Here is an 11,833-nt window from a genome sequence, read left to right as displayed (position 1 = left end):
ATGCTAAAAATCAAGCCTCACATGAGTAAAATTATCCTGAGCAGAAAAGTTTAGCAACTACCAGTCTGACTGGTTCATAGAATTTATGTGAAACAACATGCTACTGCTATTTTAGCTTAAATGCTCCAAGAGTTTAAAAATTGTATTTAAGATTATATATGTTACTGGAAACAACCAAGCATCCAAAGGCCTGGTCAAACAAATTGATGTACTAAACATTAAACTCCTTTGCAGCCCTGATACAGATGAAAACAAGAACCAAACTCACTGCTGTTGAGTCAGTTTGACTCATAGCGACCCCTCCTTGGGTTTCCGAGGCGCTGTTTCTACAGAATTAGATTGCCCATTCCTTCTGAGGAGTAACTGGTGGGTTTGAACCACCAACCTTCTGTTTAGCAATCAAATGCCTTAGGCACTACTCCACGAGAGCTCCCTGATACAGATGAAGTAGATGTAAATACGTAGATACAGAAAGAGCTCTAAGATACATAATTAAATGAGAAAATAATATATAGAATATGGATAATATTCCCATTTTGCCCTCAGTATATGTATGCTAGTATGCATAAATATTTTTCCAGGAAGGATACACAAGAACTTTAACCTGGCTTTGCTCTTTATGTATTGTTTAAAATTTTATGTTATTTTAATGAATATACACAAATAACTGAAAATGCATTTGCATCTAACAAAACATTGGAAGGAGGTCTTTTATATTTCAAATCTGTATTTGGTACTTGGAAATATTAGAAAAGATAGCAAGATCTATCTTGATTATTTTCCTTGTGGAATAAATTTTATGGCTCTTAAACTCAGAAAAGTTATTTAAAATGCAATTACTCCTTTTTTAGGATTTCCACTTAAATAGAGTTAATTTGGAAGAATCTTCAGGAACGGAAAATTCTCCAGCTGGTGCCAGGCCAAAGAGGAAAAATAAGAAGTCTTATGATTTAACTCCAGTTGATAAATTTTGGCAGCAACATAAAGGAAGGTAAGTAAGAAAAACATTAGGAAGTAGAAGATTCATCCTTTAAAGATAAATGGATACGTCTTCTGACTTAATGAATTAGCTTAAAAAAAAAAAATTATGGTGGTTTATCCATACTGTGAGTAGGAGTTATAATTAAATGTAGATATATAACTCTGTTGCTTAATTCCTTCCTCATGTGTAAGTTTTTGTTGTTGTTTTGCAGGGCCATTTCTCTTTTCAATAAGGTCATACTATATGATTTTATCCATTAAAAAAAAAAAAAAAACCAAACTCACTGCCATTGAGTCAGTTTTGACTCATAGCAACCCCTCCTTGGGTTTCCGGGGTGGTATCTCTACGGAAGTAGATTGCCCAGTCTTCCTTCCGAGGAGTGGCTGGTGGGTTTGAACCACCAGCCTTCTGGTTAGCAGTCAAATTTGTTTCTATCCTTACTATCCACTACAGGACCATTGAAATAGGTTTTTATGATGCAGAAACTTTGGGATAGGAGTTTTCCCTTCTTGTTCTATTTTGCTGTTGTACAAACCCAGTTTTCAAATATCTGTGGGGAGAATACCTAAGCCTGATGCCAGAAATTTGTTCAAAGTACGTTAGAAGTAATCTCCCTGCAACCTCACTGTCGTCAAGTGTTTCCGACTCATAGTGACCCCTCCTTGGGTTTCCGAGGCAGTATCTATGGAAGTGGATTGCTGAATCTTCCTTCTGAGGAGTGGATGGTGGGTTTGAACTGCCAGCCTTCTGGTTAGCAGACAAATGCCTTAGGTACTATGCCACCAGAGCTCCCGTTAGAAGTAATAGGTGAAAACATTGTAGTTTCCTGTGTGATTTACCATAGGCAGATATACATGTTCCACCTGTTACTATGTCTCCTTAACATTTAGGTTGGTTACTTGCATCAGTTACTGTTAAAGAGAGAGTCAGAGACATAATCAGTTCTTAGGTGGCACCTGGCTACTAATTGAAAGATTGGCAGTTTGAATCCATCCAGAGGCATCTTGGAAGAAAGCTCTGCCTGTTTGCTTCTGAAAGGTCACAGCCATTGAAAACTCTATGGAGTGCATTTCTACTCCATAGTGTATGGGGTTGCCATGGGTCAGAATGGGAGCTCTGGTAGCATAGTGGCTAAGGCACTTGACTGCTAACCAGAAGGCTGGCGGTTCAAACCCACCAGCCACTCCTCGGAAGGAAGGTTGGGCAATCCTACTTCCGTAGTGATACTGCCTCGGAAACCCAAGGAGGGTTTTCGCTATGAGTCAGGGCTGACTCGACGGCACATAACAACAACAACAACAACATGGGTCAGAATTGATTAGACAGAAACTGGTTGGTTTGTGGAATCCTGCTATCTTATATGTTCTTTTTTGGTCTGTTTACATTTATGTTTAATGAAAATAGAATAGTCTTGGTTCAGCATGGTTTTTTTTGTCTTTATTATTGGTATGTCTTTATTATTATTTATTTACCACGGTTTTTTTGTCTTTATTATTGGTATGTCTTTATTATTATTTATTTAACACTGGACAGTCACATTACTATAATAAAGATTATGACTCTGCAAAGAAAAATCGGTCTTTCTCTTTCTGCCGAGGGCAGTTTTCAGGCACTACATAATCTACTTTATTTTAAATAATTTTTTTCTCCTTTCAGTCCCATAGTCTGCATTTCCTTCCACAATGGTGAAATACAAGGAATTATGTTTCCTTAGAAAGGCATTATTTAGAGAGATGGAGGATATTTTAAAGTTAATTTTCAAGTTGACATTCCCTAATAAAGTAACGCTTAAGAAAAAAGGTCTATTCAAATATGGAAATTTTGAATATTTTCTTTAGACCTTAGTATTTAGAGATAATCTAACAGTTCAGTTGAAAAGTAAGAACTTTAATCTTTTGTTTGTAGGTAAGCATATACTTCTTATTTTGAATACTGTACTGTACTAGTGTGTAATAAAAATAATAAGTAAAATAATTAAAAATAAATAAATAAAAATCTATACCAGGCTGATGTCCAAAATGTGAAGCTATTTCATATCCCCACTTTGCCACTTTTCCATTTCTGACACCAGCCACGCACGTGGTATTCTCTCTCTATTTTACCCTACCTACCCAGAGTTAAGTCTTTACAAAGTGACTGCCTGCACAGCACTCTTTTGCCCATCATCCACCCAAGGCTGGTTGCACACAAGTTAGGGCTTTGTCCTTCTGATCAACTGCCAAATAGATGCCAGGCCCTCCTGGCTTTTTCTATCCATGGTGGGCTCAATAATTCCCTGGAATGACTCACAGAACTCACAGAGACTACTACCTGTGCTTACAGTTAAGCATTTATTATAACCAGAAAGGATACAAGCAAAGAGACACATGAGGCAAGATCTGGGAGACTGTGGTATGAGACTTCCATTTTCCCCAGGGATATGCCATGCATTCCCATGTATGGATGTTCTCACCACTCCCAAAAAACAAACCCACTGCCACTGAGTTAATTCCAAGTCATAGCAACCCCCATGGGATTTCTAAGGCTGTAAATCTTTACAGAAGTAGATTGCCTCATCTTCCTCCCGCAGAGTAGCTGGTGGGTTTGAACTGCCGACCTTCTGGTTAGCAGCCAAATGTTTTAACCCACGGTGCCACTAGAGCTCCTTCTCAGTATTCCAGGAAGTCCAAAAAGGAAGCTCTAAGATCAAGAGTTCCTTAGTCATTGGGGCCTCAATTTAATACGAATGGTGTCTTAATCATAGTTAACGATTAATCCAATGAAAGAAATTGCATGACTGGGTTGTGGCCTTCTCCCTTCTTGAAGTTAATTCTTCAGATGTGGGACTTGTGTAGCTGCTTCTTGCTTGGTTATTTTAGAAAGGCAAAGAGCACCTTACTTGCTTGGGCTGTTTTCAGAAGCCACGTATAAAAAGTCAAATTCAGTCCTTTGTCCCACAAATAGTAACATGGGCACAAAGATAAAGATAGCCTAGAATTAAACAAGTGATTTAAACTTTTCTGAGCTTCAGTTTCCTCATCAATAAACTATGGGAATGATTATTTTAACTATTGCCCTATTTTGTAAAGTTGTTACGAAGATCAGATGAAATAATGAATATAAAATAACTTGCTCAAAGTCATCCAGCTTTCATTCCCAAAGCCAGGAATGGAACCTAGTTCTAGCAGATCCCAAAGTCTTTAGTCTTAACTGTTCATAGTACCTACCCCAGCAGGACTCTAGTGAGGATTATATTAGATAATAAAGATAAATTTTTAGTATGGTGTTTAGCATACAATAAGTGCTCAGTGTAAACAGATACTCATTGTTGAATCTGAGACCTGCAGGTGTAGGAGATTTTAAGGATCATCTAGTTTAACCCCAGTACCTTTTACAGATGAAGCTGGGGCCCTGAGAGTGTAAGAGATTGCCTGTGCATGTAGTTTACATTGTAATTAGATGGAGAAAGGGCTTTTGACACCCTGGTACAGTGCTGAGGCCTTAGTGCTATTTTTTGCCAACATGGGCAAAAAAATTTATCCCCAGAGCAGAGGATAAGTGCCTGGGGTTGTTATATAAAACTAGACTGTGTTTCTTAGAATCCATCACCAGCAACTCCTGCCATTTCTGCATTAGTTGACATGTGTGATCATTAGTGAATTAAGTAAGGGTCAGGGGTGGGGGTACAGGATAGAATGTTTTTGTTTCCTTTTTTGATGAGACATGACCTTTATGGGGGGAGGAAAAAAAAAAAAAGCTTCTGGCCTCCTCTAAAGCTGCAGATGAAACATACTTAGGTTAAGAACCATTTCATGGTCAGCATATGTTAATTGTTGTTGGGTGCTATTGAGTCAGTTCTGACTCATAGCTGCCCCGCATGCAATAGAACGAAACACTGCCTGGTTGTGCACCATCCTCACAACCTTGATTTTTTGAGTCCACTGTTGCAGCCACTGTGTCTGTCCATCTTGTTGAAAGTCCTCCTCCTTTTTGCTGACCCACCAGTTTACTCTAAGCATGAGGTCCTTCAGGGACTGGTCCCTCCTGATAACATGTCCAAAGTATATGAGAGCAAGTCTTACCAACCTTGCTTCTAAGAAGCATTCTGGCTGTACTTCTTCCAAGACAGATTTGTTCATTCTTCTGGCAGTACTTGGTATATTCAGTATTCTTGCTAACTCCACAATTCATAGGCATCACTTCTTCATTGGTCTTCATTATTAATTGTCCAGTATTCACACACATAAGAGATGATTAGAAATACCCTGCCTTAGATCAGGTGCACCTTAGTCTTCAAGGTGACATCTATGCTTTTAAACACTTTAGAGAGGTCTTTTGCAGTACTTTTGCCCAGTGTAGTATGTGGTTTGATTTCTTGACTGCTCCTTCCATGCGTGCTAATTTTAGATCCAAGTAAAATGAAATCCTTCACAACTTCAGTATTTTCTCTGTTTATCATGATGTTGCTTATTGGTCCAGTTGTGAGGGTTTTTGTTTTCTGTATGTTGAAGTGTAATCCATACTAAAGGCTTTGTAGTCTTTGGTCTTTAACTGGTTTTCATTGTAGGCGTATGGATATTAGCCTATCACTGACAGCATTGTGCTTGAGGACAGATTTTGAAACATTCTTTGTGAGGATGAGTGTGAAGCCATTACTCTTCAGTTTGTCATTTTGGCATAGTAGATAGTATGATTATCTGATTCAAAATGGCTGATAACCAGTCCATTTCAGCTCACTAATACCTAGGATATTGATCTTTATGTGTTCCATTTCACTTTTAATGACTTCGAATTTTTTTAGAGTCATACTTCATACATTCCATTTTCTGATTATTAATGGATGTTTGCAGCAGTTTCTTTTCATTTTGTGTCATGCCACATCAGCAAATGAAGGTTTTGAAAGCTTTATTCCATCCACATTATTGAGGTTGACTCTACTTTGAGGGAGCAGCACTTGACCAGTCATATCTTGAGTGTCTTCCAACCTGAGGGCCTCATCCTTTGGCACTAGTCCAGACAGTGTTCTGCTGTTGTTCATCAGCTTTTCACTAGCTAGTTTTTTTAGAAGTCAATAGCCAGGCCCTTCTTCTTAGTCTCTCTTTGACTGGAAGTTCCACTAAAAACTATCCACCATGGGTGACCCTTCTCATATTTGAAATACTGGTCTCATAGCTTCCAGCATAAAAGCAAGCCACTATAGTATGACAAACTGACAGACTAAAGGTCTGTGTGTATATATATATATATATATATATATATATATATATCCATTTGAGTTACTCAGGTTTAATATTTGTAAGTTTTCTTACTGTAACTGCTTAATGATTGCAAGTCAGTTGTGTCTGAAGCCTTTGTGAATTAGTGCTAAACTATACTCATGTAGAAAAAGGTAGCAGACATTAGACCTTCCAAAACCATGGCTCATGTTCTATTTCTACCAGTAACTTTCTGGAATGTTAGGAATAAAGAATTGACAATATCTTTTCTTTTTTTCACAATTACTGTTCTTATAGACAATATTTTTAAAATGCTGTCTTTGTGGTTGCACGGACCGTTGGGTACTGTATGTTAATTTTTGTGGTTAGGTAATTGAGGTTTGTTATACTTAGGACTTCTTTTCCTCTATTTAAAGTTACTTAAATATTTTAGAATTTCTTTTAACCACATGCAGGTAAAAAGAAAATTTGATATGTTTAATGAAAACGAATAGAAATAAAATGTAAATTATTATGATACATATTTTTTAAATAGTGTTTGTAATATAAATAGATAGGAGCTCTGGTAGCATAGTGCCTAAGGCACTTGACTGCTCACCAGAAGGCTGGCGGTTCAAACCCACCAGCCACTCCTCGGAAGGAAGGTTGGGCAATCCTACTTCCGTAGTGATACTGCCTCGGAAACCCAAGGAGGGGTCGCTATGAGTCGGGGCCGACTCGACGGCAAACAACAACAACAATATAAATAGATATCAGAAAGACAAGAAGCTCTGGTGGGACCGTGGTGGGAGAAACATGATGCAGTCTGCTTCTGTAAAGATTTACAGCCTTCGAAAAACCTATGAGGCAGTTCATTTATGTCCTGTGGAGTCACAGTGAGTTGGAATTGACTCCATAGCAGTGAGTTTGGTTTGTTTTTTTTAAATCGGAAAGATACATAGTTGTATTTATACTAAATGCTTTCTGTCTATATTATATATAAAATGTATTAAAATCCAACTAAGTGCATTTATAATAATAATGATAGTAAATCCTCATTGTATACATGTATGTCAAATTTCTCAAAAAATGCATCTTTTAATGTCTTACTCATAGTTTCTATTGTTCAATATTGTTTTAGTCCATTCCCAGAAGTTGCAGAATCAGTTCAGCAAGAACTAGAATCATACAGAGCACAAGAAGATGAGGTGAAACGACTTAAAAGCATTATGGTAAGATTCTGTTTGGATAAGAATTATAGGGAAGGCAGTCTGCTTCCATAAAGATTTCCAGCCTTGGAGATCTTATGGGGGTTCCTATGAGTCAGAATTAACTCAATATAATAGTGATTTTGGAGGAGCACAACTAGAACGAGAAAGAGGTTTTTTCCCCTCATAAAAGTTCAAGGCCATTTGTTGCCGCTGACACGGAGTAGGTAGGAACAACCACTGAATGAATGATCTTAAGCTGGTCTTCCACAATCTCTTAGACAGAAAATAGAAATAAAGTTGATGGAAAATAAACATCAGTTTCTTTAGGGGGAAAAAAATGAAATATGTGGAGAACAACAAAAATTTTAAAAGAATAATGTAAACTTACGATTTGAAAAAATATGTAGTATATAGTTGATTGAATTTTAGAAATAGATGTTTCAGTAATGCCTATTCTACTGTACTTGAATGTGACTTCAGATTTCAGCTCTACTCTTTATATCCATGTGACCTGTGGCAAGTCTTTAGGCCTGTTTCCTTATCTGAAAATGTCAGCTGATCTTTATTTGGTTATCTAATAAGCACTTAGACTTCTGGTAACTGGATATTTTCTTTTAACTGTCAAAATACATACACTTGCTGCTTGTAGGTACAGTGTTATTGTTGTTCTTTGTCATTGTTGTTGTTGTTGTTGTTATCTGCCATTGAGTCGGCCCCGACTCATAGCGACCCCTCCTTAGGTTTTCGAGGCAGTGTCACTACGGAAGTAGATTGCCCCATCTTCCTTCTGAGAAGTGGCTGGTGGGTTTGAACCGCCAGCCTTCTGGTTAGCAGTAAAGTGCCTTAGGCACTATGCCACCAGAGCTCCTATTTATTATCAATCTTTGGACTGTATTGATTTTTATGCATGAGCCTGAGATTTTTTTAAAAGTTCCTGAGACCTTTTTTTCCCCTTCCAAGGGACTAGAAGGGGAAGATGAAGGAGCTATAAGTATGCTTTCTGACAATACTGCTAAGCTAACATCAGCTGTTAGGTAAGTAAGCAACATATCCTCTATAAAAATCTTTCTATTAAGATTGATTTTGAGTTTAAAAAAATAGTTACTATTTTGAACAATGAAAAAGATTTGGAAATAGCAAATACAGCTTTGAGTTTAAAGCACCAGAATGTGTTTTTAACATGTTTAGGCTAATCTTATTTCTCTCTTAGCTGTAGCATTATCTGCTTCTTTCACTAGTTAGAAATGTATAATGGGAGAAATTTTACCAAGAAGGTAGTATTGGTTATAGAGGAAGGCAAATTATTAATAATTTTATCATTGCTGCTATTATGTTCTTAACTGGAGGTTAAGTAGTTTTTTGGATACTTCGCATGCCATCAAAAAGGAGAGAGGAAAGAATACTTTAGAAACACAGGTAAAAGCATATTTCCATTAATCTGATTTTGTTTGGTATCCTCAGCCTTTGGATCAGAACATGAAATGGTGTATTTGATATTTGAGATAGATTTTTAATGAGAAGCATTTCACCTATATTAAAGTAATAAATATGTTTAAGCCTAGAGAGTAAATGCAATTGATAGAAAGTTTAAATTGTCATTTTGTGTCACATTCTTAGAAAATTTAGTAGTTAATTTTCAATTTTTTTGTTACTTGTAGTTCTTTGCCAGAACTTCTTGAAAAAAAAAGACTTATCGATCTCCATACAAATGTTGCCACTGCTGTTTTAGAACATATAAAGGTAAATTCAACTTTTCCCCCACGATACAAACTTGTATTTGTATAAGGTTTTGTACTCTGCATTAGGTCTTCATTTACATTATCTCATTCATCCCTCTCTGCAACGTTATGAGGTATAGTTGTGGAAGGCAACAGTGTTAGCTTTACTTTTTGCAAAAGATGAAACTTAAGAATCCAGGGGAAAAAAAAATTAGCAATTTTCCCAGCGTCACATGTTTAATAAGTACATGTCAGGATCTGTTACTTCTTTTATATTACACTGCCTCAATACTGTTTCAGACAAACTACTTTACTAACAGAAGATCAAGGGACCTTGGTGGTGCAGTGGGTAAGTGTTCACCTACTAACCAAAATGTTGGTGGTTTGGATTCCACAACCAGCCATTATAAAGGAGAAAGATGAGGCAGTCTGCTTCCGTAAAGATTACAGCCTTGGAAAACCTGTGGAGCAATTCTACTCTGCTAAGAGTCAGAATCTGCTTGATGGCAGTGAGTTTTTTATCAGTAGACTTATACGTACCATCCAAAATGCAGAGTCAGGAAAAATCATTTGCTCTTGAATCAGTTTTGACTCGACCTCATGTGTGTCAGAATAGAACTGTACACTCACAATTTTCAGTGGCTGTTTTTTTGGAATAGAACACCAGGCCTTTCTTCCATGGCACCTCTGGGTGGACCCAAACTTACAATCTTTCTGCTGGCAACTGAGTACGTTAACCTAAGTTTGTACAACCCAGGGACTCCCAAATGGAATTAGCTATTCCTTTTATATAAACCAAAAAACCAAGCACATTGCTGTCAAACTGATTACAGCTCATAGTGACCATACAGGTGGAGCAGAACTGCCCCATATTGCTTTCAAGGCTGTAACCTTTGCAGAAGCACATATCTTTCTCCCATGGAGCACCTGGTGAGTTTAAACCTGCATCACCTGGTGGGTTTGCACTGCTGATCTTTTAGTTAGCAGCTGAGCTTTTAACTACTGTGCTCCCAGGGATCTTCTCATTTTATATAGTGCTATCTAAAACGTCCATTCATAGTATCACTTCATTTTGTGACTTGGTTCTCATCTTTTTAGTTTTAGACAAGCCTGTTAAGGAGCCTAGCTGGCACAGTGGATAAGTGGTCAGCTGCTAACTGAAAGGTTTGAGGAAGACATGTCATCTGCTTCCATAAAGATTTATAGCCTTGGAAACCTAATAGGCAGTTCTCTGTTCTGTAGAGTCACTGTGCATCAGAATTGACTCTATAGTAAGTCTATAGCAAGAATTTGGGGGTTTATTAGCATTAAAGACTTAATATCACCATTTTTACTATGATTTTGGAACAAATATATTGGGGCTTCTTTATGTTGTTACAGTTCTCCTCATTACCTTATTCATAAGTACCCCATTTTAACTTGACTTAATCATTTCTTTGGTATTCTTCCATCACTTACTCTCTCACATGGAGTTGCATTTTAGTGGCAAATTTACCATGGTCCAGGACTTGGGGCATTTGACTACCAGAAGGCTGGTGGTTCAAACCCACCAACCACTCTTCGCAAGGAAGATCGGGCAATCTATTTCCATAGTGCTACCACCTCTGAAACCCAAGAAGGGGTTGCTATGAGTTGGATCCAACCCAATGGCAGTTGGAAAGGCAAGGACTAGGTGGTTACCCATACTTTCTATTTGATGTGATGCATTTGAAATTACTTAAAAAGTTTGTTACGCTTGTTGCATGCCAAAGATGTCATTGCCACTGAGTCAATTCTGATTCATAGTGTCCCTATTATAGGACCGAGTAGAACTGCTGCGTAAAGTTTCCAAACCTTTAAATCCTTACAGAAGCAGACTGCCACATCTTCCTCCTGTGGAGCAGCTAGTGGGTTCAAACTGCCAACCTTTCAGTTAGCAACCAAATGTTTTAACCACTATACTACCAGGTCTCTTCTAAAGCTGGTGATAACACCTTGAATTTGTGGAGAAGGGACTTAAACCTTTTTCTTTTCAATAATTTAAAAAGTCATAGAGCATTAAAGAAGAACCAGTGTCGGAAGGAAAGTTGGGCAATCTACTTCCATGGTGATACTGCCTGGGAAACCCAAGGAGAGGTTGCTGTGAGTCGGGTCCGACTTGACAGCACATGGCAACAGCAGTAATGTAGATATATAACAGGCATTATGCAGCATAGTGTTTAAACCTGCATCATTGCTGTTCATCTGATTTTTTTAGAGCATTTGCTTCTTTCACTATTTAGAAATGTGTAATGAGAAAAGTTTTACCAGGAAGATAGTATTGGTTATAAAGTAAGACAAGTTATCATTATTTTTATTATTGCTACTATTTTCTCCACATGTTGCTATTGATACTTGATATTTTCATGTACTTAGAGGAATGGAAGCTTAATTAGATAGTCTTTTTTTTTTCTATTTATTTAATTACATAGTCTTATAGGTGATTCTGTGCAAGATATTTTTCCCTCCATATGCAGCATCCCTGTAAAATGGAAAAAGGCTCTTTAGAACCATTGTTTTAGTTGGGGTAATTGTCTCCTGGAGATAAAATATGTGTAACCAGGTAAAACGCAGCAGGAGAGGTATATTGAAAAGTTCCTTCAGTAGGAAGGAAAGCCTTTGCTTATAAGACTAAATATGAAGATTTAACCTAATATAAAAATTTAAACAAAAATATGTTACTCTAAAACAATAAAATACAGGTTCGAGTTTATATATATATATATATAT

The 11,833-nt window shown here is 37.3% G+C and overlaps 1 protein-coding gene across 1 annotated transcript in view; it reads left to right on the top strand.

Moving 5' to 3' along the window:
- SCFD1 (sec1 family domain containing 1) overlaps positions 1 to 11,833 on the top strand; it is a 147,312-nt gene that overhangs the window by 43,340 nt on the left and 92,139 nt on the right. The window contains exons 11-14 of the mRNA XM_007949997.2: positions 852 to 991; positions 7,298 to 7,388; positions 8,328 to 8,401; positions 9,026 to 9,107. Coding sequence (XP_007948188.1) covers positions 852 to 991; positions 7,298 to 7,388; positions 8,328 to 8,401; positions 9,026 to 9,107 — 387 coding nt within the window. The remainder of the gene's footprint in view (positions 1 to 851; positions 992 to 7,297; positions 7,389 to 8,327; positions 8,402 to 9,025; positions 9,108 to 11,833) is intronic.

This window comes from Orycteropus afer, unplaced genomic scaffold (genome assembly GCF_000298275.1).
Source record: "Orycteropus afer afer isolate SDZICR_OR568_19922 unplaced genomic scaffold, OryAfe1.0 scaffold00260, whole genome shotgun sequence".
Taxonomy (NCBI): Eukaryota; Metazoa; Chordata; class Mammalia; order Tubulidentata; family Orycteropodidae; genus Orycteropus; species Orycteropus afer.
The sequence above is the reverse complement of the archived record's forward strand: the minus strand, read 5'-3'. Positions and strand labels throughout refer to the sequence as shown.